This window comes from Pleurodeles waltl, chromosome 5 (genome assembly GCF_031143425.1).
Source record: "Pleurodeles waltl isolate 20211129_DDA chromosome 5, aPleWal1.hap1.20221129, whole genome shotgun sequence".
Lineage (NCBI taxonomy): Eukaryota > Metazoa > Chordata > Amphibia > Caudata > Salamandridae > Pleurodeles > Pleurodeles waltl.
Window position 1 is genome coordinate 1,696,977,576 of NC_090444.1, and position 27,895 is coordinate 1,697,005,470.

At 45.3% G+C, this 27,895-nt stretch overlaps 1 protein-coding gene across 6 annotated transcripts in view; it reads right to left on the reverse strand.

Moving 5' to 3' along the window:
• Positions 1-27,895, reverse strand: part of ITSN2 (intersectin 2) — a 1,003,157-nt gene that overhangs the window by 854,968 nt on the left and 120,294 nt on the right. For 5 of the 6 annotated variants that reach the window (XM_069236034.1, XM_069236039.1, XM_069236035.1 and 2 more), the window contains one exon: positions 14,985-15,048. The exons of the other annotated variant lie outside the window; for it this stretch is intronic. In XM_069236034.1, coding sequence (XP_069092135.1) covers positions 14,985-15,012 — 28 coding nt within the window. In that variant the 5' untranslated portion in view covers positions 15,013-15,048. The remainder of the gene's footprint in view (positions 1-14,984; positions 15,049-27,895) is intronic. 6 annotated transcript variants of the gene reach the window in all.

A 27,895-nucleotide genomic window follows, 5' to 3' on the forward strand; every position in this document is an offset into this window, starting at 1 on the left:
GACCCTACGTTTCCCGCCAGAAGGGTGAGACTTTCCACGCTGCACCCGACGCCCCCGGCTCGACCTGCGGAAAACTAACACTACAGGGAGGACTCCCCGGCGACTGCGAGCCTGTGAGTAGCCAGAGTTGACCCCCCTGAGCCCGCACAGCGATGCCTGCAGAGGAAATCCAGAGGCTCCCCCTGACCGCGACTGCCTGTAACAAGGAACCCGACGCCTGGAACCAGCACTGCACCCGCAGCCCCCAGGACCTGAAGGAACCGAACTCCAGTGCAGGAGCGACCCCCAGGCGACCCTCTGCCTAGCCCGGGTGGTGGCTACCCTGAGGAGCCCCCCCCTGTGCCTGCCTGCATCGTTGAAGAGACCCCCGGGTCTCCCCATTGATTCCTATGTGAAACCCGACGCCTGTTTGCACTCTGCACCCGGCCGCCCCTGGGCCGCTGAGGGTGTACTTTCTGTGCCTGCTTGTGTCCCACCTCCCCCCCCTCGGTGCCCTACAAAACCCCCCTGGTCTGCCCTCCGAAGACGCGGTTACTTACCTGCTGGCAGACTGGAACCGGGGCACCCCTATTTCCATTGAAGCCTATGGGGGTTATTACAACTTTGGAGGAGGTGTTAATCCGTCCCAAATGTGGCGGACATACCACCAGCCGTATTACGAGTTCCATAGGATATAATGGACTCGTAACACGGCTGGTGGTATATCCGTCACTTTACCGTCACTTTTGGGACGGATTAACACCTCCTCCAAAGTTGTAATAACCCCCTATGTGTTTTGGGCACCATTTTGACCTCTGCACCTGACCGGCCCTGAGCTGCTGGTGTGGTAACTTTGGGGTTGCCTTGAACCCCCAACGGTGGGCTACCTTGGACCCAACTTTGAACCCTGTAAGTGTTTTACTTACCTGTGAACTTAACATTTACTTACCTCCCCCAGGAACTGTTGATTTTTGCACTGTGTCCACTTTTAAAATAGCTTATTGCCATTTTTGTCAAAACTGTACATGCTATTGTGATTATTCAAAGTTCCTAGAATACCTGAGTGAAATACCTTTCATTTGAAGTATTACTTGTAAATCTTGAACCTGTGGTTCTTAAAATAAACTAAGAAAATATATTTTTCTATATAAAAACCTATTGGCCTGGAATCAGTCTTTGAGTGTGTGTTCCTCATTTATTGCCTGTGTGTGTACAACAAATGCTTAACACTACCCTCTGATAAGCCTAAAGTTCGACCACACTATCACAAAATAGAGCATTAGAATTATCTCTTTTTGCCACTATCTTACCTCTAAGGGGAACCCTTGGACTCTGTGCACGCTATTTCTTACTTTGAAATAGTATATACAGAGCCAACTTCCTACATCTCGGGTTCAACAAGGTTGAGAAAGTTTGTTATAATTCTGCGCAAAGCTATAAGATCAAGAGTTTCATCAACTGTTTTCACTGTTACGTTGTTTATGTAATTGTGTGCAAGTGTGGCAAAAATCTAAGTAGGCAGTACTGCACGACACTTAACAGTGCACCTACAGAAACATCACGGAGCTTGCTTGAATAAAGATGTCAGCTACCCACTATGTGTACACTCTTGTACAAATGACACTGGTAAAGTAGATTTTAAGTTCCATTGGATTGATGCAGTGTAGGAAGGTAGCCTCTTTCTATCCTAGTTACCCCCACTTTTGGCCTGTTTGTGAATATATGTCAGGATGTTTTTACTGTCTCACTGGGATCCTGCTAGCCAGGGCCCAGTGCTCATAGTGAAGACCCTATGTTGTCAGTGTGTTTGATATGTGTCACTGTGATCCTGCTAGCCAGGACCCCAGTGCGGATAAGTTTGTGGCCTATATGTGTTCCCTGTGTGGTGCCTAACTGTATCACTGAGGCTCTGCTAACCAGAACCTCAGTGTTTATGCTCTAACTGCTTTCTAAAATTGTCACTGCAGGCTAGTGACTAATTTGACCAATTCTCATTGGCACATAATACCCATATAATTCCCTTGTATATGGTACCTAGGTACCCAGGGTATTGGGGTTCCAGGAGATCCCTAAGGGCTGCAGCATTTCTTTTGCCACCCATAGGGAGCTCAGACAATTCTTACACAGGACTGCCACTGCAGCCCGAGTGAAATAACGTCTACGTTATTTCACAGCCATTTTTCACTGCACATAAGTAACTTATAAGTCACCTATAGGTCTAACCCTCACTTGGTGAAGGTTAGGTGCCAATTTACTTAGTGTGTGGGCACCCTGGCACTAGCCAAGGTGCCCCAACATTATTCAGGGCAAATTCCCCAAACTTTGTGAGTGCGGGGACACTATTACACGCGTGCACTACACGTAGGTCACTACCTATGAGTAGCGTCACAATGGTAACTCAGAACATGGCCATGTAACATGTCTACGATCATGAAACTGTCACCCCAATACCATTATGGTATTGGGGGGACAATTCCATGATCCCCCGGGTCTCTAGCACAGAACCCGGGTACTGCCAAACTGCCTTTCCGGGGTTTCCACTGCAGCTGCTGCTGCTGCCAACCCCTCATACAGGTTTCTGCCCCCCTGGGGTCTGGGCAGCCCAGTCCCAGGATGGCAGAACAAAGGATTTCCTCTGAGAGAGGGTGTTACACCCTCTCCCTTTGGAAATAGGTGTGAAGGGCTGGGGAGGAGTAGCCTCCCCCAGCCTCTGGAAATGCTTTGATGGGCACAGATGATGCCCATCTCTGCATAAGCCAGTCTACACCAGTTCAGGGATCCCCCAGCCCTGCTCTGGCGCGAAACTGGACAAAGGAAAGGGGAGTGACCACTCCCCTGACCAGTACCTCCCAGGGGAGGTGCCCAGAGCTCCTCCACTGTGTCCCAGACTTCTGCCATCTTGGATTCAGAGGTGTTGGGGCACAATAGACTGCTCTAGGTGGCCAGTGCCAGCAGGTGACGCCAGAGACCCCTTTTGATAGCTGCTTACCTCTTTCAGAAGCCAAGCCTCCTTTCTTAGTAGCCAAACCTCCTTTTCTGGCTATTTAGGGTCCCTCCTCTGGGGTATTCCTCAGATAACGAATACAAGAGCTCACCAGAGTTCCTCTGCACTTCCCTCTTCGACTTCTGCCAAGGATCGACCGCTGACTGCTCCAGGACGCCTGCAAAACCGCAACTAAGTAGCAAGAAGACTACCAGCAACATTGTAGCGCCTCATCCTGCCGGCTTTCTCGACTGTTTCCTGGTGGTGCATGCTCTGAGGGCTGTCTGTCTCCACCCTGCACTGGATGCCAAGAAGAAATCTCCTATGGGTCGACGGAATCTTCCCCCTGCCAAAGCAGGCACCAAACTTCTGCATCACCGGTCCTCTGGGTCCCCTCTCATCCTGACGAGCGTGGTCCCTGGAACACAGGAGCTGGGTCCAAGTGTCTCCCACAGTCCAGTGACCCTTCTGTCCGAATTTGGTGGAGTTAAGTCCTTGCCTCCCCACGACAGACAGCAAACCTGTGTACAGCTTGATTTGCAGCTGCTCCGGCTTCTGTGCACTTTTCCAGGACTTCCTTGGTGCACAGCCTAGCCTGGGTCCCCAGCACTCCGTCCTGCATTGCCCAACTCGCTGAGTTGGACTCCGACGTCGTGGGACCCTCCTTTGTGACTCTAAGCCGACCGCTGTCCTCAGATCTTCTAAGTGCCTGTTCCGGTACTTCTGCGGGTGCTGCCTGCTTCTGCTGGGGCTCTCTGAGTTGCTGAGCGCCCCCTCAGTCTCTTCCTCCAAGGGGAGACATCCTGGTCCTTCCTGGTCCCCAGCAGCACCCAAAATCCTCAAGTGCGACTCTTGCAGCTAGCAAGGCTTGTTTGTGGTATTTCTCCCTGAAAACACTTCTGCAGCCTCCAGCACGCCGTGGGACATCTTCCATCCAAAGGAGAAGTTCCTAGCCCTTTTTGTTATTGCATAGTCTTCGGCTTCTTCCACCCAGAGGCAGCCCTTTTGCACCTTCATCCGGGGTTTAGTGGGCTCCTACCCCCCTGGACACTTTCGTGACTCTTGGACTTGGTCCCCTTCCTTTAGAGGTCCTCAGGTCCAGGAATCCATCTTCAGTGTTTTGCTGGTGCTTGTGGTTCTTGCAGAATCCCCTATCACGACTATTGTGTCTTTCTGGGGTAGTAGGGTAACTTTACTCCTACTTTTCTGGGTCTTGGGGTGGGGTATTTTGGACACCCTTACTGTTTTCTCACAGTCCCAGCGACCCTCTACAATCTCCCATAGGTCTGGGGTCCATTCGTGATTCGCATTCCACTTTTGGAATATATGGTTTGTTTTGCCTCTAGACCTATGTCTACCTATTGCATCCTATTGTGATTCTACATTGTTTGCACTCTTTTTCTTACTGTTACTTACCTGTTTTGGGTTTGTGTACATATAATTTGTGTATATTACTTACCTCCTAAGTGAGGGTATCCTCTGAAATACTTTTGGCGCATTGTCACTAAAATAAAGTACCTTTATTTTTAGTAACTCTGAGTATTGTGTTTTCTTATGATATTGTGCTATATGATATAAGTGGTATAGTAGGAGCTTTGCATGTCTCCTAGTTCAGCCTAAGCTGCTTTGCCATAGCTACCTCTATCAGCCTAAGCTGCTAGAAACACCTCTATTCTACTAATAAGGGATAACTGGACCTGGCACAAGGCGTAAGTACCACAAGGTACCCACCATAAGCCAGGCCAGCCTCCTACATGCAGCTAAGCCAGATCCCAGAGGTGGAGACAGATTCCTAGGCCTGAAGCAACTAGAGGACAGACGGATCTGGAAATTGCGAGTGAAAGATCTGGGTCTTAACTCAGATAGGGAACTACATTGTTTCTTGGAGCATGCTGGGTTGACAAAGGTCTAATGTTTATACTATTAAACCAGACAAGAGAATACAGTGGAAATACATAAGTCGGTAGAAGCTGAATTATTGTGACCATTACTCTCTTTTCCATGGATTTTGAAGTAATTGCTGCAATGTTACTCTGCCAACTAACACCAGGTCAAAGACGTATGTTTCTGTGAGGAGTTATGTGTCTAGGGATTAATTTATCAACTTGACTAGAATCAGCATATACTAAATGATATATCTTAGAAATAGGAATTGAACTACTTGTTTAATATGATCTATTTAATAATGCATCTTTTCAAGGCTGATTGCCCATGTGAATGTCAAATGATGGATCTTAAAAATAAGAAGTGAACTATGTTTTACATGATCTGTGCAATAATGTATTTTTTCAAGGTTGATTTCTAATGTGAATGTTATAAAGAACGATGTGATATTTCTATATATATGATTAAACTAATATTAGCATGATTTAAGTGTTTTATATTTTGCCTCAGGTTAAAGAAGTGGTTGAATGATTTTTACCTCTGAATGGGCTGAGCGTATGTGGTGGGCAATGTATGATGAATGGGCATTTGGATTTAATGGCCACTGTTAGACTTGACATTCTTACCCCACACGTTTTGCCTTTACCTCCTGTTTTGTTGCTGTAACGTTTTGTTGGCCTTAGGTTTCTGAGCACTTTACCACTGCTAACCAGTGCTGAAGTGCATGTGCTTCTCCCCTAAACATGCTAACATTGATGTATCCACAATTGGCCTATTTAACTTACATGTAAGTCCCTTGTAAAGTGGTATACCATATGCACAGGGCCTGTCAATTAAATGCTACCAGTGAGCCTGCAGGACTGATTGTGCCACCCACGTAAGTAGCTCTGTAAACATGTCTCAGGCCTGCCACTGCAGAGCCTATGTGAGCAGTCTCACTGCCGTCTCGTTTTCCTTATGAGCCTCAGAGACAATGCTGTTGTGGCCCAGGCTAGGGAGATAACTCTGGCTGGTTCATCGTGATTTGCCTCAGAACTCGAGGGCAGTAGAAGTAGTGGTAGAAACGTATCCAGGGGACCCGTGTCCCTTGGCAGTCAGATTTAGTCTCCCAGTGCAGTTGCGGCTCACAAGGGGCGGGGCGGGCGAGTCAGCAGGAGGGCGGGAGGGGGACACATTTAATTAAAAATAAAAACTTACCTGTTCTGGCACCACAACGCTTCTGTTTTCCTTGTCACTGCAGGCACAAGCTCCCGCCCCTTTCACAACGAAAGGATAATAAATACAGTTCATTATCCTTTCGTTGTAAAAGGTTTGCTGCTTCTGCTGCTGGTGTTGGCAATGCTCCTCCACCCTAACGGAAACTCCACTCCAGTGCACAATAGTTTTGACACTGCACGCTCAACAAAGACAAACAGATGTAACCAGCCCATAGCCCACTGATCGAAGATGTGCTTTGTCACCTCAGGAAGGAGAAGCCCCTAGTCATCCACCAGCTGAGCTCAGCTCATTTGTTCTGGCAGATGGTGGCCCTGCTTAATCTGTACGTTCCTAACACTGATGCTCCGAAATGCTTCCGCACCATCCAAACACACCTCGACAGGGAGCCTGTTGATCATTTGATAGTAGGCGGGGACTTCAACCTCCTGCAGGATGAGGCCTTAGATACAACATCCACTCACCCCACCACTAAAACACACTCTAGACGAATACTCCAGGACATAGACGAGGTGCACTCTTTAGGTGACTCATGGCAACTATCCCCTGTGTCAGTGCTCCTGTACACTTTTTACTCCGCCCGCACGACGTGTGGTCCCGGATAGATTTTTGGCTACTATCGCTGTCAATGCTGCCTTGGATTAACAGCATTGTGTATCTTCTGGGTACTCTGTCTGACCATTCCCATGTTCGCCTAACACTCCGCATACCATGCATACAGTACATTGAAAGGACCTTGGCGTTTTCCTGCCCTGGTCTTCATGATGACGTCTTTCGAGCGGATCTCCACAAGGCCATTGTGGAATGCTTTACCATTAACACAGCAACAATGTCTTCTAAGGCAGTACTGTGGAAAGCATTTAAGGCTTACAGTAGGGGGATCATCATATCTACACATTTGGGTGTTCTACGTTCCATACGCCATGACATTTGCTGGGTCGAGGGGCGCTGCTCGCCATGGATAGGGATGACGCTACCTGGCTGAGTTCCGGGAGCTTGGTGACCGGGAAATTAAATTCATGGATATTATGCTAGAGCACATCGCTATGGCAAAGGTGAAAGGCTCAGTCGTACATTAGCCTGAGTCCTTCGACACCCTAGGTCACTGTCATACATACCTGAGATGCAGCTCCTGGATTGTGCTACGTCATCTGGGCATCTGCAGTACAGGCCCATCTTCTTGACTACTACACCTGTCTCTACACTACCCAAACTCTCTCTTGTTCTCCGAACTGCTGAAATACCTCAAAGAGGTGGCTATGGTGTGGTTGAGCTCGGCACGGCAGCAGTTCCTTGATGCACCCTTTACCGAGGAGATCACTTCTGGTGAAACTCCTAGCCACCTGATTATCATTACTGCTTGAAGAAATCATTTTGCTGTCACAGTCGGGATTCATGCTGCATAGATCAATGTCCATTAACCTTCGGACTGGCTTTGCCGCCTTACATAGAGTTTCGCCTACCGTCCCTGCCACGATCGCCCTGCTTGATGCGGAAAAGGCCTTTGACTCCCTGGAGTGGCCCCTCCTTGAGGCTATACTCCTAATTATGTTGTTATACTCTTCCCCAACTGCTTGCCTCCAGGTTATTGGCACTTTAACACCGCCATTCCCCATCTCCAGGGGGATGAGACAGGGATGTTACCTCTCCCTCTTGCTCTTATACTTGCGATGGACCCATTCATCCGACAGCTACAGGACCTGTTATTTCACCACCCTGCAGTCAACCTCGACCCAGTGCACCGAGAAATATTGAGATTTGGAACGTACTCGGCCTCAGGATAAACTGGGGCAAGTACGAACTGTTCTCCCTCCTGGCGGCCACTTTCCCCATTACATGTGAATACCCACTCTCTTGGTGTGACGATTATGTCATGTACCTGGAGTTTATATTCATAGGGACCGCCAGTAGGTAATTACAGTCCAGCACTGGATAAGCTGGATGTCCAGATTGTCCGCTGGTTTTGCCTCCCCCGTTCATAGCAGGCCGCATCCCCCTGATCAAAATGGTAGAACTCCAGTCTTTTTTATATTTATTCACAAACATCCCCATTACCCTCACAAATTCCTTCTTAGCAACTTCACAGACATCCTTGACATGACTGACGAGCGAGGGGGGGTTTGGTGTTCCTCATTTCCAACTATATTATTTATTAGCTCAATGCCACTATGCTTACTATTGGTATCAACCTGACTCACGACTGCCCTACACAATCCCGTAAAGGGACCTAGTGTATCCCAATCATCAAAAAAACTCTGCTCACGAATGGTACGCCCCTGTGCCCCACTGACATTCAACCCTTAGCCACGACATGTTGGGCGTGGAACAGGCGCCTCTTGGAGGAAAGCATGCTCCATTACCCTGCCCTCCCCTTAAAGAACAACAACTGGCTACCTCTCACACTTGAAAAACTGGTGCACTGTACCCTTAACACACACACACTTTGGTCAATGTGGGGGATCTCTTCCCAGACTCTATTTTCTTGCGAACTGGTGACGCTCGGATTCATAGCGCAATCACGATGGACCACTTTGTCCTCAGTCGCCTGTAGAGTACGTTGCGCGCACAGATGGTCACCTACCTGCTGGCAAAAGCCAACTTCACCCCCCATCACTCTTCGATCACTGCTGACTCAAGCTGCAATCTGGTCTCCAAACTGTATTGTGCTGGTCTCGCTCTGCTCCCGGTCTGCAACCGAGGTGAGGTGGGGGGGTAGTGGAAAGTGGAGCTGGGGCGGTTTTTACCTGACATGATTTGGTATGCCCGCTGCTCTGTGACCCGCACTGTAGCCCCAAACCATAGACATAAATTGCTCCATTACAAATTCCTTCGCAGAATCTACATGACACCTGCTGCACTGGTCAAATTCAATTCCACAAAATCCTCCACCGGTCCGAAATGCACTACAAAGAACGCAGATTTCGTCCACATGACATGGACTTGTCCCTACATGTCAGTGTATTGGCAAGACATATTTACCACCTTATCCTCAATGCTGGACACTCGGGTCCCGCCGGAGCCCCTACTGGGGAACACAGAACCCATACCTCAGCCCTACGGCGATATGCAGCTATGGGGCTACTGCTGGCCAAACCCAAGATAGCTCTATACTTGGGTTCCAAGACCGCTCCTCAAAAGCAAGCATGGCTCAGAAGCCTTATAGATTGCGACACACCCTGAAGAGTGCATGCCTCTCTGCAGCCATCTACTCCCCACCCTAGAGATATCTGGCAGCCCCTGGGTGCTCACCTCCTATCACTACAGGATGCAGAACCACTGGAAGGCTCCTCTCCGGCCACCTCCCAAACCCCCAGTGCCTAACACTTTGACATGATCCTGCTCTGTTTCTGTACAGCCCTGACCAGGTTCGTTGTCCATCCTTCCAATTTGTGAAGTCTAACTTGATGTCATTATTGTATTGTGAATTTACTACTACAGCCATGTTAATGTGTATTGTTCAAGTTTGTTGGAAATTCAATAAAAATAATTTTAAAAAAGGAGAGCGAGAGATCCTACTAGATGGTTGGCTATAAGAAAGATGTTTTCATGTTACAGCCACTTCAAAAAACGTAGAGCCTCCTCATAAAGGAATGTAGGACCGCACACCCTGACCACCTAGAGCTGTATAACATGGCAGTCATGTTGTCTGTACGGACCTGCATAACCCCCACATGACGAAAGGCAGTGGGCTTTCAGGGCCATGGTTCTACATTGATGCCAGCATGGAATGAACTGCACTGGACATAGGAACAGGGCTGGAAGTCTGAATTGGTGTTGGTAAGGGCAGAGGAAAGGTGCCAAAGGGGTCAGTTTGCACCGATGGAGGGTTCGCTGGCGGAAGATCAACTGAAGCCCTCTGTGACTCCATGGTGCCCAAAAACCTGCCATAGGGAGCCAAGAGCATCTGAAAGAGTTGCAGTATGGCTACCTTGAAGGAAACTATTTGCTGTGGTTTCAGCGACAGCCAGGAAATTTAGGGTGTGCCGGAACCAGATGCAGGATTCGATCAGTCAGAAGATGCTTGTGGGTTATGATATTTTCAATGACTCCCCCATGCCTTTTTGTCGGATATTAAGAGATGGGAAGGGGCCAGGTCCCACTTAGTTTTTTTGCACTTATGGCATATTTTTGACTTACTGGAAGGCTCTGAGCAGGAATGGGACTTCGCATGAGATTGGTTTCTTGAATATGATCACAAGTGGCCCTGTGACTTGCAGCGGGACTTCAACAGCAAGCTTTTCTTATGTTCGGCGACAGAGTTTGCGTACTCCTCCCAGATCACCTTAGGGTTCATGAAGGCACATTTATTGTACAACTTCAAGCCATGACCCGAACCAAAGCACCAGCGAGACACATTGTGTGGGTCTGTGACCAATATCTGCTTCCTGCAGTTGTGGTGCAGCTTTTATCATGTTGATTTCGGAGGAGACATCATCCCTGGCACACTGTTGGTTTCCCCACAACTCCAACATTTACCTCAAAGTTTGAAGCAGAACTCCAGACCTACATCGAAGGGCACAGAAAGAAAGTAACCAACATCAGGACACAGGGATGTCTCTTGTATGTAGCTTTGCTACTTAACTTCTGGGGTAGTACCAAGTCAAACTCGAGCAAAAAGGCATCACCTGCTGTCACATGGGAGCACTGCTGAAAAATCCTCTTTATTTTGCCAAGAGCCTGATATTTTGAAGATGAGTACCATGCAGTTAGAAGCATCTTAGAGGATACAGGCAAACTTGGAGATGGTGCTTCACTGGATCAACTCTAGCTTTCTAGATAGCACCTTGAGAAAGGTTGGCACAGGATATATGTGTAGGAAATGGGTTACTGCTAGATATTAGTCACCATCAGTGAAAGCAAGGCTCTGTGGGATGGTGTCAGGTGATAACGGAAAAAAGAGACAAGAAAGACGCATTATGGAGACATTTGTACAAGCAGTGCGACAGAGCGCTTGTATGTATAGGCCACTCCAAATTTTAAATTAGCTTGAAATGCTGACAATGTGCTGAATATTGTCATAGATCCTACTACCGCCCTTCTGACTTTACTAAAAGAAATGTGAATTTTATCATAAGACTTCAGAGTTTAAGGTGAACCTAACTAGGTCAGAGATTCGTAATCTCTTTCAGATGGACAAGTGGAAGAACTCATCAGAATAGGACTGTTAAGGTGGTTGGTGAGCCAAATCAAATATTGGAATAAATATCACCACCTCAGAGGTCAGATTAGTAGAAGCAAACTTAACCAGATACTGTAATCTATGAAGAAAGAATTAAAAACACAGCATTCAAGCTTGTGCTTGTGGCCAAAACATAAAGCAGCAGTCAAAATGTCTATGATGCCAGTACTTTGATACTTGATCCTGGCAATTCTGCTTTCAGTAAAATTTACACATATAAGGGCTGTCAGAAGGTTTTTGAGGACTACATCACAGATGAGAAAGCACCAAGAATATTGAAAGAAGACATGACCATCCACACTAAGGAGGGAGGTTTGGGTCTCCTAATGGGTACAATTACTACACACACCAGACAGCAAAAAACTGCTTAATATCAGAGTGGAACAAATCAAAATGCAAAATCATTAGAACTGCAATAGCCATGACAAACAAACCTACCTAGGTTACTGGATCGAAAAGCCACAAAATATTCAGTAGGAAACCTTTTGCATAGATAATACTTGAGGGACAATGTTGGAAATGTAACCTTTCTACATGGGCACCCTAGATTTGTCTCTTCTATGGCTGAACTCATTTTCTTTTGGCCCTAGAACTCTTTACATGTTACCCCTGATAACCGGTGGCAAATAGGTTGTACTCTCCTCTCTAAACCTGTTGAAATTGGTGTACACCTGTTTGACACATTTAATTTACTTGTAACTCCCTAATATATGGTACTATGTGTACCAAGAACCAGTAAATTCATTATTATTAGAGGGCTGTAACACTTATTGTCCAACTATAAACATGTCTCCAGTCAGCCCCTGCAGCATAGGAGTGCAGTAAAACTGCTATTTCGACCTGGCAAAATAAACGTTTTGCCAGGCCTAAGCCTTTCTTTTTTATACTTAAAAATCATCACTAAGGTAGGCTGGTGGTTCTATAACAAGGAGAGTTTGGTGGAATTCACCACTGCAAACAGGTACTTATTCAGAGGCAAACACTCAAGAGCTGGTAGCTTCAAGGTATCCATTGCCTTCAACAGTTCACTGAGGTCTCTACTTTTTTAATTGAACTTGAGCTTCAAGTTCATCACCTTCATCTAAAACATTTTCTGCTCCACGGATTTCAACATAAACTCTGTTTTCAGAGGTTCTACGGGGTAACTCAGGTTGAATCCAAGATTGTGGTCAGCAGTTAGAGAACTGAGAAGTTAGGTTGTTCTTACCGGTGGCAGCCATATGGAGCCATTGAGGATGATTGCTGGCTCTGGGGGAGGCTGATATCAACAGCTTCAAAGAAGCCATGAAAGCACTCATTCTTAGCCCTTCTGCACGCCTAGGAAGCATCTGGGTCAATCTTCACTACACTGGAGACATGTGTAATCTCCTTCGCCAATGGTACAATGCTGAAATTGTCTCTGCTTGGCCTGCGTGTGGGGGGGGGGGGGATCAGTGCTGGTCTCTCTGGTTGACCACTACCGATTGGTTCAGGGGGCACATCAGGACAAGTCTCTCTGGTTGACCAGTATTGATGGGCCCCCTGATCCAAGCAGATAATGAAGCCTAACTTCTAAGTCACCAATGCCGAACATATTCTGCGTCTTTGGTTACAGGTTTAGCTGAAGCGCAATCAACGTTTTGAGGGTGTATGGTCTGAAGCCTTACCATGCAGAGTCTAGTGACCTCAATTAGTCCAGAAACCAATGTTTCTCCCTCAGCAAAGCAATTTACAGCCATGTGTAAGCCAAGCCACGCTCTACAGGCAGCTAAAGAGAACAAGATATTGTCCACCTTGTTCGCACTAAGGCAATATTGGAAGCAGAACAGTCAAATGAAATTCCCCAGAAAGCAGCTGGAAAGTGCTCATATAAAAAAGCTCTCAAATCAAACTGAGAACAGAAAGTTCATTATAAGTACTGGCACTATACGTACATCAGCAACTGAGGAGAGATTCAGACAGGAAGGATGAGATGGTAGAGAAAGATGAATACTGGATCATTAATCTGCTAATGACATTGCTTAACATGCAGCTAAGGACCTTTAGACAGGTGAGGAGAAACAACAAGCATTGCTGTATAGCTCTACAGACAATGATCCGACTCTAAGTCAGTACCGAGTAAGATCTGTGTCTTGGTTTTTTCAATTCTGAGCCCCAGGGAAAGGAACTGTAAAATATATGGAGGGTACAGTGTCTATAAACAATTTAAGGAGAATGATGTCACTAGAAAGATGTACATTTCTAAATGAATTATTGTAATGTTCAACTAGGTTTTTTCTATGGAATGAAAGAAAAAAACGATATACCAGGACTTAAGGATTCACAAAATAGTAGTCAGGTGTTAAAGATCTATGAGTAAGAATGTTTTTATACGGTTCATCTGCAACGTTTATGCTGGGTGTCGAGTTCTTTTCCCAGAGGCACTAAAACGTATGATGCTTATCCAACAAGGCAACTTGCTAGGGGTCCCATCTTTCTATAAAAACATTTTGCCCCTCTTTCTGTGTTCTGACAGAGATAGAAGTTAGTGATGTTTCTGAAGCTCCACTTCACTGATAATGCCCACCAAGGTGGGAGCATGTCGGGGGCTGCTTGTACACCTATACCGAAGGGACACCGCGTGAAGTTTGGGAGGCACTGTTTCTTTTGGGGAGAGGGGAGGGCTGAATTGCTAACAGTTGGTCCATATCTATTATAGCAGTCAACGATTGCGATGAATCCTACATTCCACCCATCACTGCTTCTTTTTCTCTTAATACAGGGATGTGGGTTTTGGTTTCATTGGCAAACTGTACGGTGCGCAGACGCCCTCACTAGTCACCGGCCTTTGGTACAGGCACTTCAGACAAATGACAGAAATCTTGGCATATGCGTGCTCGCACTATTGCCTCATAAAAGCCTGGAAAATAACAGATTTGGCACACTTCATACCCAGAGAGCTGGGATTTATTTCTAACCCTATAATTACAGGGTAACCGCTACCTCGCACTTTGTAGTGTGGGTAACTGATAATGTTAAACAGTTTTCCTTTTTAAGTCATCCTTAGCCATACAATACATCTACGCGGAGTGCCTCGCTGAGTGGTGCGGCATTGATAACCTCTTTTGCACACAGCAGAGAAGCACCAGGACGCTGCTGCCTTCCGCCACCAGGCCGGTGTGTAGTATCTGGCCTTGTGGAGTTTACCTTGCCCTTCGCTGTGTTTTGTTTATGTAGAAAGACAGTAGGATTCCCCAGTGTCAACAACATCGATACTGCTTCCGCCTGCATGTCAAGAGAAGAAAGATACCTCTGGAGTCAGATTCTCAATCTTGATAGATTACTATTCCTCCACATACACGTTTATTTTTTTAATCAGTTTTTAGGAGTACATTCCGAATGCTTTTAATTCAGTAGTTCAAAACGGTTTTAATTTTTGGTTCTGTGATGTTTGTCCAGTACAGTTCATACTCTGCCATCAAGGAGTAGTTTTAAACCCTCACCCACTGAACACTGCAAATAGATGAAGTACTTCACAGAACGTTAAACAGCAAAGGTGACTGGAATGTATGCGCTGAAATTTCCAAAATCACCAATGGACGCTGAGCAAATTGGTAGCCATATGTGACTGAAGCCATGCATAACAAGTTGACAACAGTACTCTCTTTCGCAACAGAAGTACCCTTACCCGTGTAGCACATGCAAATCTCGGAAGCCACCCTTGACAGGGATCTTCCTGTCCCACAAAGAGCACAACAGTTCATGCAGGAGAACAAGACTGCTTACCATTCATGGCTGTGGGAAACTGGGCCATCGTGGTCCCGAATGTGCGGCGCTAGCTCTCGGCCATCTGCAACGTGAAAACATTGTCCCATTAATGAAGCATCGAGGGCGCCCCTGGGCGCTTCCCCCCGGCCCGCAGCGCACTTCCAAGGCCGAACAATGCAGGGCTTCAGGCTGCCCGTGAACCAGCTGAGTGTACACTCGGGAGGGGTGCGGGGAGGCGCCGTGCAAGCACAGTCAGCTCCCAGAGCCGCGCTCTTAAAGGGGAGCGGGCACCGTGCACGAGACCGGAAGTACCGCAACCGAACGTGGGCCCTTGGCACGGGGCGCACACTGCCATTTCAGAACCCAAGCCAAGCGCTCGCAATTCAATATTGCATTCAATAGAAAACAGGGGAAATACATGCTGACACAAGCCACTTTCTCCATGCAATCTGAGTAAAGTTGATTTTTTTTTAGTAACCACAGAACTGGATTTACTGTCATATAAAAACATACTAACTACGAAACTACAACTCAGTGCACAAAACTACAATTAAAGACGAGGCGTCATCTTTTACCGAATGGCAACATATTATTATTACAATCTTGCAGTCGGTAAAAATAAAAGTCGCAACTGCAGCTAGCATCCTGAAAATCGAGCTTAACACAAACTAATCAATTCGCTGAGACGCGTTCACTAATTCCAGAAGAGCTGCATTTGGTAGCAGAGGCTTGAACTGTAGGTGATAAGCATCTTGAACTAACAGTTGATAATAACTTAGGTCATTTAGTCGGTCTTTCGAATAGTACATATCTGGAAGCAAGACCCTGAAACCTATGACCCATTATGTTTATGTTAAAACCCAATACTTTGCTGTAGGAGGCTCTGAGTAGCGCAAGCAGAAGAGGGCGCAGGCCTGCAGTATCGCCACCACGCGCTTCCCTTCCCCGACGAGGAGGGGTGGGCCACAGAATGACGTTTACTGGATGACTGGATTACACCCAATGCAGGCTCACCAGGGCAAAGGATACCTCGGGGGAGAGTACACCGAGGCAGCAGGTGGTCTTTTTCTCTTTCACCCAGACTCTTATCCACAATCATTTTCCAACTTCAAGCCTTTATAGCTGCAGTTATGCTGCTCTCTATATAGGGAGGGGACACGTTTTTGTTAAAGATGTCCATGTACGTTTCTTCTGTATGTGGGCTGCTTGCTGTAGAAAAGCTCTCAACTCAACGGGGTACAAACAAGACTATGTTTCACGTATTAAACATGCTTAAAGTAAGAAATATATTAATTGTTTCGCAAGCTACTCATCTGACTGCCCAACCCAGGGACAGAACTTGTGACCATTGAATTTAATGAATCGTATACAACCATCAAGGGACCATCAGCCCCACAGAGCTTCTGCAATCACTGCAAAAAAAAAGTGGTTTTCTCCCCTACGCCTTCAGAAATTTACCACTGCCCCACTGGTGTTGAATTTATCACCTGCCTGCAACCATCTGTAATATCAAATGAAAAATAAGTGACCCAACAAAAAAGTGTACACTGTTGTACCTAACAGTGGCATTCTCTACAGCATGCTACAAACTTGATTACATCATACTCACAAGAAGGGGAGGAAAGTACGAAAAGTAACCTGTAAGAGCAGAAACGACTCTCAAACCAGTTCTCTAGGTACCGAACAACTCAAGAGCAGATAGATAAATAATCTTATTACATTTATTGCTTACTGCACCTGTCTGCAAATGCTGAAACCAGATACTAAGGTGAAGGGCCTTCAGAAAGGGAAATCAACTGGGGAAATGTTCCCCAGGCCTGCACTTATTCAGAGCCCCGCACTCATGCTTCAAAATGTATTAACTATTTTAAAGAAAATGCCTATTTATTAATGATGCAGTTAATCCACATCCACCACTAGTTAGATTGTCGGATTCTGTTTTAGTCTTATAGTAACAAACTTTCAGCATTACGCAAATATACCTAGTAACTTTAATGTGTTGTATTGCATTAACAAGTATACTTTACTGTTAATTCTAGATACTCTGCAACTGAACTGGGTTCTAGGACTATGCACAAAGAAAAGTTTATATCGGGTGAGTCCCCCATAGAACAACCACAGTGCCAACTTCCATGGGTCTGATTTATCAGTGTGATACCCGACAGTCCCCGTGTACGTTCTTCAGGGGAGCTGTAGGGGCAACACACGGAGACCGGGGTGCAGGCAGCAGTCACACCATATTTGAGTGGCAAGTGGAGTGGTCATGGCTACAAGGCAGGGGCACCAGTGGGACAGGTAGCAGGCAGGGAGAGGAAAAAAAGCTCCCTCTTGTAGTCAGTGTCTGCAGATGGAGGGGCAAGCTTTGTCTGAAAGTCATGAAACACAAGGGCTACACACAGTAAATTATCACTTGAAGGAATGATGCGCTGCGTGAAGGTCGGTGTACATAGGCCACCTACAGTCACCAGTCACATCAAGCAGTGATGTGGTGATGCATGGTTCAAGCACATGATCTCCAGGGTCAGAACAGAACTAAGCACTTTGCCTCAGAGGCCGTACAAAAGAGAGCGGAGAGTCTGCAGTTTACTGTTCTGAGTCTCAGCAGCTTCGGGGCATAGTAGCTGCTCATAATCTTGGTCTCTGGCTGACCAAGCTTGTTCTCTACACCCCAAGGCGGTATATCACCTGGTTCCTGTGGAAGAAAAAGGGAGGGGGGGGGGGGGGGAGAGAAAAGAGAGAGAGAGAGAGAGAGAAAAGAGAGAGAGAGAGAGAGAGAAAAGAGAGAGAGAGAGAGAGAGATTGATTGATTCAGTGTCTGGTCCTCTCCTTCCTCTACACTGGCGTGCAAAGCGTCGTGAGTGAAAAGGTGAACATTAGATACATTGCAGGGGCCACTTTATACGAAAACCAGGGAGTGGTTGTTTTTAGTTGTGTTTTATAAACGTTCAAAGAGCTCAAAGTTCATACCAAACGTTTGCAGACAATGAATCACAGAGAAGTAATTTTTCTTTCTCTTCCAGTCATCATCATCGCAACCATTTGGACAATTAGGAGTTGCCATAGCGGTGTTTTTTTTAATGTTTAATGTCATTTTGATGATGGTCTTACATTACACTACTGATACTAGTTATCTGAAGGAAAAATGCACAGAGATGTTATTATACCTTATTTACCAGACCTTTTTGTGAAGATATTTTTTTGCCAGGTGGTGATCAGCCAAAGCAGGCTGCAAATTAAAAATCTTTAATTCTGGGGTTTTAAAATGGAGGAGCAGTGAAAGCCAAGTCTATTATATGGGGAATGAGTTTTTCTCCTTAAGGCCAATCTCCTAGACCATTCTTTCCAAATTGTTGTTCTCCAACTAGGTCATACCTTGACCTGCTGGAACTGGTTCAGATTAAGTCATTTGCAAGAAAAAGTTCCTTCCTCTGAATGATGATTCGAAGCACCTGGCGTTACAAAGAATTTCAAAGAGGGGATGATGATTCTAAAGAGCAGTGAATGGGAAACATGCAACAAAGTAGGAGACGGCAAATTCTGGCAACTATTACCTCTGTGAAGCACCCTATAATTTTATTATCTACACACATGCAGAGATCCACCTAAACATGCACATTGCAAGCACTCACCACATACACACATGGGAATCGATGGGCCCAGCTATAATATACTGCATGCATTTAAAAAGGAGTGAGCCAGAAGGATGTCTCACCTCTGGGGTTCAAATAAAATAGTCTATACCCTTCTATTAGAATCCTATGTCCCCAACAGTTAGTAATGTCACAGACTGGATATTGGGGACGTAGATACCAGCGCTACAAGGTACATCACTTTGGGTGCTTTCCAAAATCCTTACATTTTCCAGCTATCTGGTTTAAGCAATACCCAATAATCACATATCAGGCTAGTCAAGAGACTCATGACATGGGTCTCTTGCACCAGTAAAGATACTGGGTCTGCAGGTAGAGTAAAATAAAGAGCAGAGTACCACATGTTCACAGTCCCATGGGTCTTTTGATTCTGCCTGTAAGCCCCCCACACCCCCAAATAAAAATTCTCGTACACTGTCATGGCCAAGAAAAATAACCTGAACATAACACAGAGTGACAGCACACCCATGGAAGATAGGGATCTGAACAAGATATTCCACAACAACAAATAAGAGCTCTGAAGGTCGCCAGTGAAAACGCCAAGAAAAGAAGCATGAAATGATAGGCTAACTACCTGAAGTTTCCAAACTTGCAGGTGGCGACGTGACAGAAAGGACCACAGAGTAAATTAAACATGCACATCATGTAGTGGGTTGTTCCGATAAAATATCAGATCTTTGCCCCAATATATGTGAGTCTATTGGGGAACTGTCCTATTTGAGCAACAATAAGTAAATAAATCAGCAGTTCAGGAGCCAGTTACAAGGTCGTTCAGGAATGTTGCATAATCTTCTGTGGTTCAACAGAGGCTTAGCTTGGCCAAAGCCCTTTGCATACCCGTGAAGGCGTCAGCCAAATGACTTCTGGGAGACCCATCACACTCTTTGATCAGGGTTGGAATGGACTATAGGGCAGTGCCCGATGAGCTGGTCTAACAGGTCAGTGTGTGGGCCGTATGTTTTTTTTTTTAGCAGTGTGCGGGACCATTTTATGACCAGGTAGGCCGTTTTTTACTGCAGATTTCCCCGACATTACCACAAGCATTGCCTGTAGCAAACTCACATGTTGCATTCCTTGCAAAACACCCATACAGTGTGTCTTTCCAAATTGTGCTGATCTGCAAATGTGGGCCACTGTTTTAGTTATGTGGACGGCTGATGGAGGCCAGTTTTATTGTGGTGTTCGGACTTGTCCCTGTTCTACCATGTCCTTGACTAAACTTCCCATTTTCATTCTACTACAATTTCTGTAACATTTTACACGGACTCACAATATAAAATTAAATTGCCTTGGAGTATTTATTTATTTATTGTTTAGCATATATGCCATAACAATTATAGGAACAATTTGATAGTTAATACACATACACATTAAGAACAAATAACATCTGTAGACTTTTAAAATTACAACATTCAGCAACCTAATCCCACATTAAAAACCCTGTTTAGGGACAGAATTTAAACCAGAATTCCATTGTCATTGGTTAGGAACATACCATCCAAAAACAAATCCAGGTTACTAATATAAAACATGCCAAAACTGGCATAATAAACATTCTTGCAACCAACAGAACATGCATCCCAAGCTTGCATTGGTAGTAATTCATCATTCCTAGCAAAGACAATACACATGCAAATATACATTAAAAAATACTTATATAGTTACTCAAGAACACCAGGCAAGGATTTCAATGGCTTTCTCGTCATAACCCAGACAGACCAAATAGAGCTTTACACAGATATATATGTATTAAGCCATTAACAAGTCAGGAGCGCCCAACAGAACAACTAAGGTCAAGAGAATTTTTTTTCAGAATCTTGTGATATGACTAGGATATCCATATAGAAAAACATATCTACTGTTGTTCACACCCTTTATCAGGTATATCTATATATATTGCAGGGGGTGTTTGTTCAGAGGCAAAGTGCAAGTGCTTTGTGACAATTTATCAAAAACCGCTTAAACAGCAGAACAAGCCATTTACAGCGCACTTTGTTTTTGTGCAAAATAACAGAAAGTGTAACAGTGTCTCCCGAACCCCAAACTCGCAGTTAGATTATAGGTTGATTGGTTGCATATTTTGCAAGATAATGTCTGATGGGAGAAATAACTAGTCGGAATTTTAAATATAAAGTGTGAAGTGCGTCAGGAACAATTTAGTTCAAATACTTTTCCATAGCCAGAAATTGTTTATCTCACAAATAATCAACCTCTTTGCTGCTAAGCACTTACCCTGTTCTAAGCCTTTTTTTATTTTTTTATTTGGGGTAGTTTGTGATTAGGCCCCTATAACGTTTTGTCCACAGAAGCTATCCACGCCAAATTTGTGTACTTTTTTTCAAACATCCTAGGGATTCTAAAGCTACCCAGGATTTGTGGATTCCCCTGGAGGGGACTGTGGAATTAGCCAAAATACCGCTACAGTTTGGCTTTGTTGGGGATAAATTGGAAAAAAGGCTGCAGGAGAGTCTGTTTTTTCCCCTGCAAATACAATCAACTAAGAGTTTGCAGTGATAAACTCACCAATTTTCCAGTTTTCAGGAACAGTCAGACTTGAATCAGAAAACCACATTTTCAACACAGTTTTGGCATTTTACTGGGACGTAGCCCATTTTTCCTATTTTTTTGTGCTTTCAACCTTCCTCCAGTTAGTGGTAGAAATGGGTGTGAAACGAATGGTGGATCCCAGGAAAGCTATACATTTCTGAAAAGTAGACAAAAATCTGAATTGAGTAAGGGGTCATTTGTGTAGACCCCTCAAGGTTTTCCCAAATAAAGTAACAGTTGAAATAAGAAAATATTGAAATTGAGTTGAAAAAAAAAACAGCCACTTGTGTCTATGTTTTCATCTGATTTTTTTTTTTTTTTTAACTATTGCAAATTTTCAAAAGCAATATACCGTTATGTCTGGTGGATCCTTCTCGTTGCGGTGATATATAGGGCTTGTGGGTTCACCAAGAAACCGAGGTACCCTGAGTCAATAAGTGGGCTGCAATGGTTTTTCATTGTGTACCGGGTATACAGTAATTTGTTATATAAAGAGTGAAAAAAGGGATCAAGAAAACCTCTGTATTTTTTGTATTTCCGAAATGGGCATGCAATATGGAGTTTAGAAGCAGTGGTTATTTGCACATCACCGAGTTTGGGGTTACCCATACTAGCATGTGAATTAGAGGGCATTTCTCTAAATTACTTCTTTCTTACAAATGGTCTTACATTTGCAAGGTGCAAATACAGAGAAAGATATTTGGTAATAACACTTATTCTACTATTCTGTGTTTCCCCTAAGTCTCCTGATAAAAATGGTACCTCACTTGTGTGGGCAGGCCTAGTTCTACCGACAAGAAACAGTCCGAAATGCAACATGGATACATCAAATTTTTCCATGCAAAACTGACCATTTTTTGGAAAGAGGGCAACTGTGGTTTTTGGGCCCTACCTCAGCTGGCAACTAGGGAAACCTAGCAAATCAATACATTTTTTTTTAAACTAGACACCTAGGGGAATCCAGGGTGGGGCACTTGTGTGGCTCTCACCATGTTGTTGAAGCCAGAATCCCTTGCAAACCTCAAACTTTGACTAAAAAACACATTCTCCTCACATTTCTGTGATGGCAAATTCTGGAATCTGAGGGGGAATCACAAATGTCCTACCACCCAGCATTCCACTAGGTCTACAGATAAAAATGATACCTCCTGTAGGTGGGCCAAGTGCCTGCGATAGGGAAGGACCACAACCATGCAGAAATTGAGGGGGAACCAAAGCAGGTGTAAAAGGGCAGTTTTTGTCTTAAGTTTTAGGCTGGCTCTGCTTTCTGCACCCACACAAGTGGGGTAGAGCTTTATCAGTACAGATGGGGCAATTCTGGGTGGTAGGAATTTTGTGGATTCCTGCGGATCCTGTTCATTCCCATCACAGAAATGTAGGGAAAATGTGTGATTTCTGGCATGATTGGAGGTTTGCAGGGCATTGTGGGTTAGAAAATGGTGTGGGGTACATGTGACGCACATTACCCCGGACTCCCCCAGATGTTTAGTTTTCAGAAGTGTGAGGGTCTGGTAGGTTTTCCCAGATGGCAACGTACCCAAGTCTAAAAAGCGCAACAGCTCACCACTGCAAGTGGGACAATACTGGGAGTTAGCCGAGCTCTCTTGGCCCATATGTAAAATATAAGCCCAAAAGAGTCAAAAGTTGTCTTGCTTGCCATTGGAATGAGATGCGTTAGTCCGCCGGGGGGATGGGTGGGGCATAAAGACTGCTGCCCCCTTTAGTTGGGGTGAGAGGGCATAACTATGCCCATGGTGGTGGGAAGCCTCCACCGTTCTTTTATTAACAAAAAAGCTTCCCTGGTGTCTAGGTGGCTTTCTGCATGCCCTGGGTGGAAGACTAAGGGTAATAATCCCCCATCTGCCCTCCCAGAGGGGCAGAAAGACTATGCTGATTTTTTGGGGGGTAAGGGGCGGGGGCATTGCACTGCCCATTCTGGGCATCCCCGACCCCTAGATGAATAAAACAAAATCCCTGGTGCCTAGTTGGCTTTCTGCCCCCGGGCAGGGAGGGGGCGGTTAGAAAAAGGCGGTTAGATCAAGGGCCATTGTCCCCATATGCCAGCCGGCGGAGAGAGGCTGAAAGACTGTGCCTATTTCTGGGAGGTGTGGGGGCATTACAACGTCCATTCAGGGCAACCCTTACATTTACATAAACAATGAATCCCTGGGTCCAAGTGGGCTTTCTGCCCCAAACCCCCAACCCCTCCCAATCCCCCCAGCATTATTTTTGTTTTCTGTGCAGTAATGTGCAAATCCTTGTGTCAACAAAAGCTCTCAAAATTATCAAGTGACTTGTGCATTTCATTTTGGATATATGACACTATTACTGTCATTAGCAAAAAGGATAACTATCTTTTTGTTACACAGATTAGGGACATCAGGTGTCTCCCCTGCAAAGGAATTCTTCAGCATTGTTTAAAAATAAATGGAGGAGAACAATAGGGGGGCAAGAACACATCCCTGCCATACAATGAGGGGATTTTAAAATGGAAGTTACAGTCCTTTGTATTTCTATATAGAAAACAGGCACTCGTTTCTTCATGCATAGCTTAGAGCGGGTACTCCTTCTGGTGATCAGTGTCCTTACACTGGCTCCTGCGGGTACTCCTTTAACTTTTCAGCACAACCCCGGCCCCTTTCATATTTTACTTTTCGGTGCTCACCTTTCCCCCTTCTCTTTAACCTACTCAACCATTTGGTGCAAACCCCACCCACTATTTAACCCATTTTCTGTGCAGAATTATATTTTACCTTACGGCGCTTGTCCCTGTCCCTCTCACCCCTTCCTGCTTCGTTGTGGTCTCTCCCGCTCCGCTCCGCTCCACTCCCCTCTGTCCCTTGTTTTAACTAAGATACGCAGCAGCTTGTTATTACTATTTTCGGCAGTGGCATTGTAAGGGCAGTTCAGAGGGCTTCACTACTAGTCTGTCTAGACTAAAATAAACTATTGTATGTGCATTTAAAGCAGCCCACTGGAAGAGTCAAGATTGTGCCTGACAACTGTGAAAAAGAAAGCTCCACCAGGCTAGTGTGTCCCTGATGACTGACTGCCCAGCCCTACAATCCTTCACCTGAGTCATAGCCACAGCCTGCCGACTGACTGACTGACTGGTGGCTTCCTATCAGGCTGATCGCCTGCTCTGGCAAGTCTGCCTAGCTGTGCCCAAGCCACCCAGGCCCTACCTTCCTTCACCCGAATCATAGCTAACTGCCTAAACCCGCCAAGCTTTTCACAGGCCGCAGCCAGTCGAATGAATGGTGGCTCCCTATAAGCCTAAGAGAGTCTGCTTGCCTCTGCCCAAGTCCCATCCTCCTGGGCCTTAGGGGGTAAAGACGTGAATGACCCAGATCCTAACACCTGAAAGACGCTGCTCTGCGCGACCGAGAACCTAATACCAGAGTAACCCCTGAGTGACGCTGCTCTGTGACACTTTCACAAGCTTGAAAGCGTCTGGGCAAAATCAGTCTTTTATGCGTCAGACATTCATACATGAAGTACAATTATAGTGTGTCATTTACAGCGCTTCGAAGTTGCATCCAAACGCGGTTTAGTAAACTTAAGATGGTATTATTACTAGCCTGTAAAGCTCTGGTCTGACATGTGGCTGACTGACTAAGCCCGTTCAGACATAACCTATGTAGTCGTTTGACCCATTCATAGCAGACCTTTTAGATGCAGCAGCCTGACAGTGGCCTGATACTGAGCCAGCCATATTAGGCTCTAGAGACCCAGGCCTGATAGCTAGCTGAGTGCCTAAACAACTGCCTAGTGCATGGCTGTTTGTGCCCCAAGCAGTCCATTGCAATAGCTTGACACATGACTGGCTCTGCCAACGCCATACTATGCACAGAACCACAGCTAGACACGAGCTCACAGTCCAAGGCTTACTAGATATAAGTCCAGACTTGACACTTGACTGTCCCTTCGCCGGCCTTACCACGCCTTAGAGAAACAGGCCCAGCACCGAGGTCACAGTCCACACACTACTATCTGAGAGGTGGCCATTTGTGCGTGTGGTGCAGACAAACACAGATGGAGACAAAGCCAGGATGAAACCGACAAGAGCACCCATAACTCCACCCTCAGACGCTACCATCAGCAAATCAGAGCCACCAAACGCTCCGCGTTAACCTGCTGCATCATAAGCAGCACCACCAGTACCAAAGAGATCTTTGCCATACTGACAGATCACCTCTCCGGCAGCAAGCTCAAACAGCATAACCACCTCTCAGCACCTATGCGCCCAGCGGTCCCTATTCTTCAGCAAGGCTCTGCTATGTAATTTTCTTTAAGGCAAGAGTTGAAGAGTTGGCTCCACAAGTCTGGGTCATGCTAGTAAATTGAAGCTGGCACATCATTTAGGACCGGCTCCCCATTTCCCCTAATTTTCTTTATTTACACTTCAATAATGGCCCAGGGGAAGGAAAGAGTTGGAATGTCCCTCTTGTTAATTGTGTGCAGCGGTGTGTGGTCTTCACTGCGATATACAGCCCCAATGCAAGCAAGCCAGGCTTGTTGCAGAGCGTGGCTTCCCGCAGTGCAGGTGGGGCCATGCTCTAACTGAGCAATCAGGGCCTACAGGGTTTTATTGTTTTTTGGTTTACAGGCTTGTAGAATTTCAATCCAGTCTTGTTCGTTCTTTGCTCACTTTGCCTCCCAAATTGCTTTCTTATACCCTTTCTTAAGCTGTGTGAATGTAGGCAAGTGAGATCCAGGTGCTCGTGAGTGTTGCTTTGTTTATTCACTGAGTGTAGTGCCCACTTCTGATGGTTGAGAGCACTATTATACCACCTATTTTTGGCAGAGCATTGGTAGAGCAGACGTTGCTATTTGTCTGCTCCAACCAAACCTTTTAGATCTGCCAACATGGTTTTCCAGGCAAGCACTGGATTCAGCAGTTCCTATGTGCTTTGCGGGTTGGTCTTTTTCCATAGCTCATATTTTTCTTGAGCGACTTCCGTTCAGATTACCCGATTCCAAGCTGTTCTTGGGTCTTTAAGACCTATGTTGTACCTCGAGGAAATAGGATTGTTGTTGACTGCAATCTTAAACAGTAGAGGCTGGTGGTCGCTTTCTCGGAGGTTTTCTACTAAAAGCACTGTGACCCTGTGGAATACGTGACCCCTGTTTAAACAATGGGGCTGGGCAGTGATGGCGCGCCCGTACTCCACAGCTCTCCAGTGACCCACGTTAAGTCTGGCTCCATTTTTACACACTTTGCCTTATTAATTTCCAGTGGAAAAACAACAAGCTTTGTCAAAGCCAATAGGTTTCGCCTCTGCTAAATCTATTGGTTTAGTCAATGTTATTTTAAGACGTGTTGCACAGCAGCACTAGTTGCTAGCTAGCATGGCTTGAAGTTTTTTTTTTTTTTTTTAAAGGGCTATGACGTGGAGAGCCATAACCATGTCACAGTGCTTTTTTAAAATTAACTTTAAGACATGCTGCATAGCGGTTAACGCTATTATGTACCATGCCTAAAAACATTGTCAAAAACGGCAGATTTCGCTGAGGCAAAACCTATTGGCTTTGCCAAGGCTTGTTCTAATGATTGCCATAGGTTTGTTCTATTCACCCGAAAAAACACTGATTTAATGTCTATAAATGTTGAGTATAAACGAGGCTTGAGTACTCTGACCTACTTCACACACCATCATATTACAGCTAGGGCAATGGTACTAATGCCAGAAGCCACATATTTCAGAGGCCTGGGAGTGTCCCTGCCTTGGGACTCCAGCTAGCACGGAGTCTGGAGCTGACATCACCTGGTCGGGTGTGGCTTGTGACACACCAAAGCACAAGTCTGCACACAAAGAGAAGCAAAGCTTAACAGAACCAACCTGGTTCAGCTTCAACCCCACTCTGAAGCATACACTGAAACCAAATCCAGCTTCTACGGAGATTTAAAACTAAAAAATCTTTAAAAAACGTGATTACAGAATAATTAAGATAGAAAGACTAGGGGAAACGGGTACAAAAACAGAGCTATGCAAGTATTCTCGCCAGCCGCAAAACGATACCAGTGCCTCGGATATTAACCCGTCTTTAAAAGCTTTTAAAACGGACCCCTTTCCGGACGGGGTCTGTGTCTGCAGAAGGAGGGGAAGAGAAAGCAAAGTGACTTCTGTTTAAAAATTGTTTAAACAAAAAAAACACACTTGCAATTTACCAGACAATGACAACAGTGGAAAGAGAAACTATATTTATAGCTTTATTGACCGCAACGGTTCTCTAAAAACGTGCATTTGGAAAAAGCACTCAATTTATCAAGTAAGCGTGTGAAAAATGTAAACTATCAACCTCTGACGGATTCCCCTTTCCTGCTTTTGTGTTGTCTTATGCTCCACTCGGGGAGTCCAAGATTGCTAAAAGATACCGAGCCTGTACATAAAATGCTTCCTAAATTCCAGTATCTATAAAATTGCAATTAACGGCATAGTTGTGTAAACGCGTGGCGATGAATGGTTAAAGGTGCGTCTTTCTACGTAAATCAATAAAGCAACTGGATTTAGGATTCATTTCGTTTTGTTAATAGTACCATCCAATTGTTCCCAGCAAGCAACTATTCTTTAAGTACCCATGTTTCCGTGCACTTTCATGGCTCTCGGCCGTGCACTTTTCTCTTCCGTTTCCAATATGGTTTCAGGAAATAGTTTTTTTTATGGCAATGATTTACTTGACCATTTAAGCTTGATAACATGTACATTTCATCCATTCAAATTACATGCT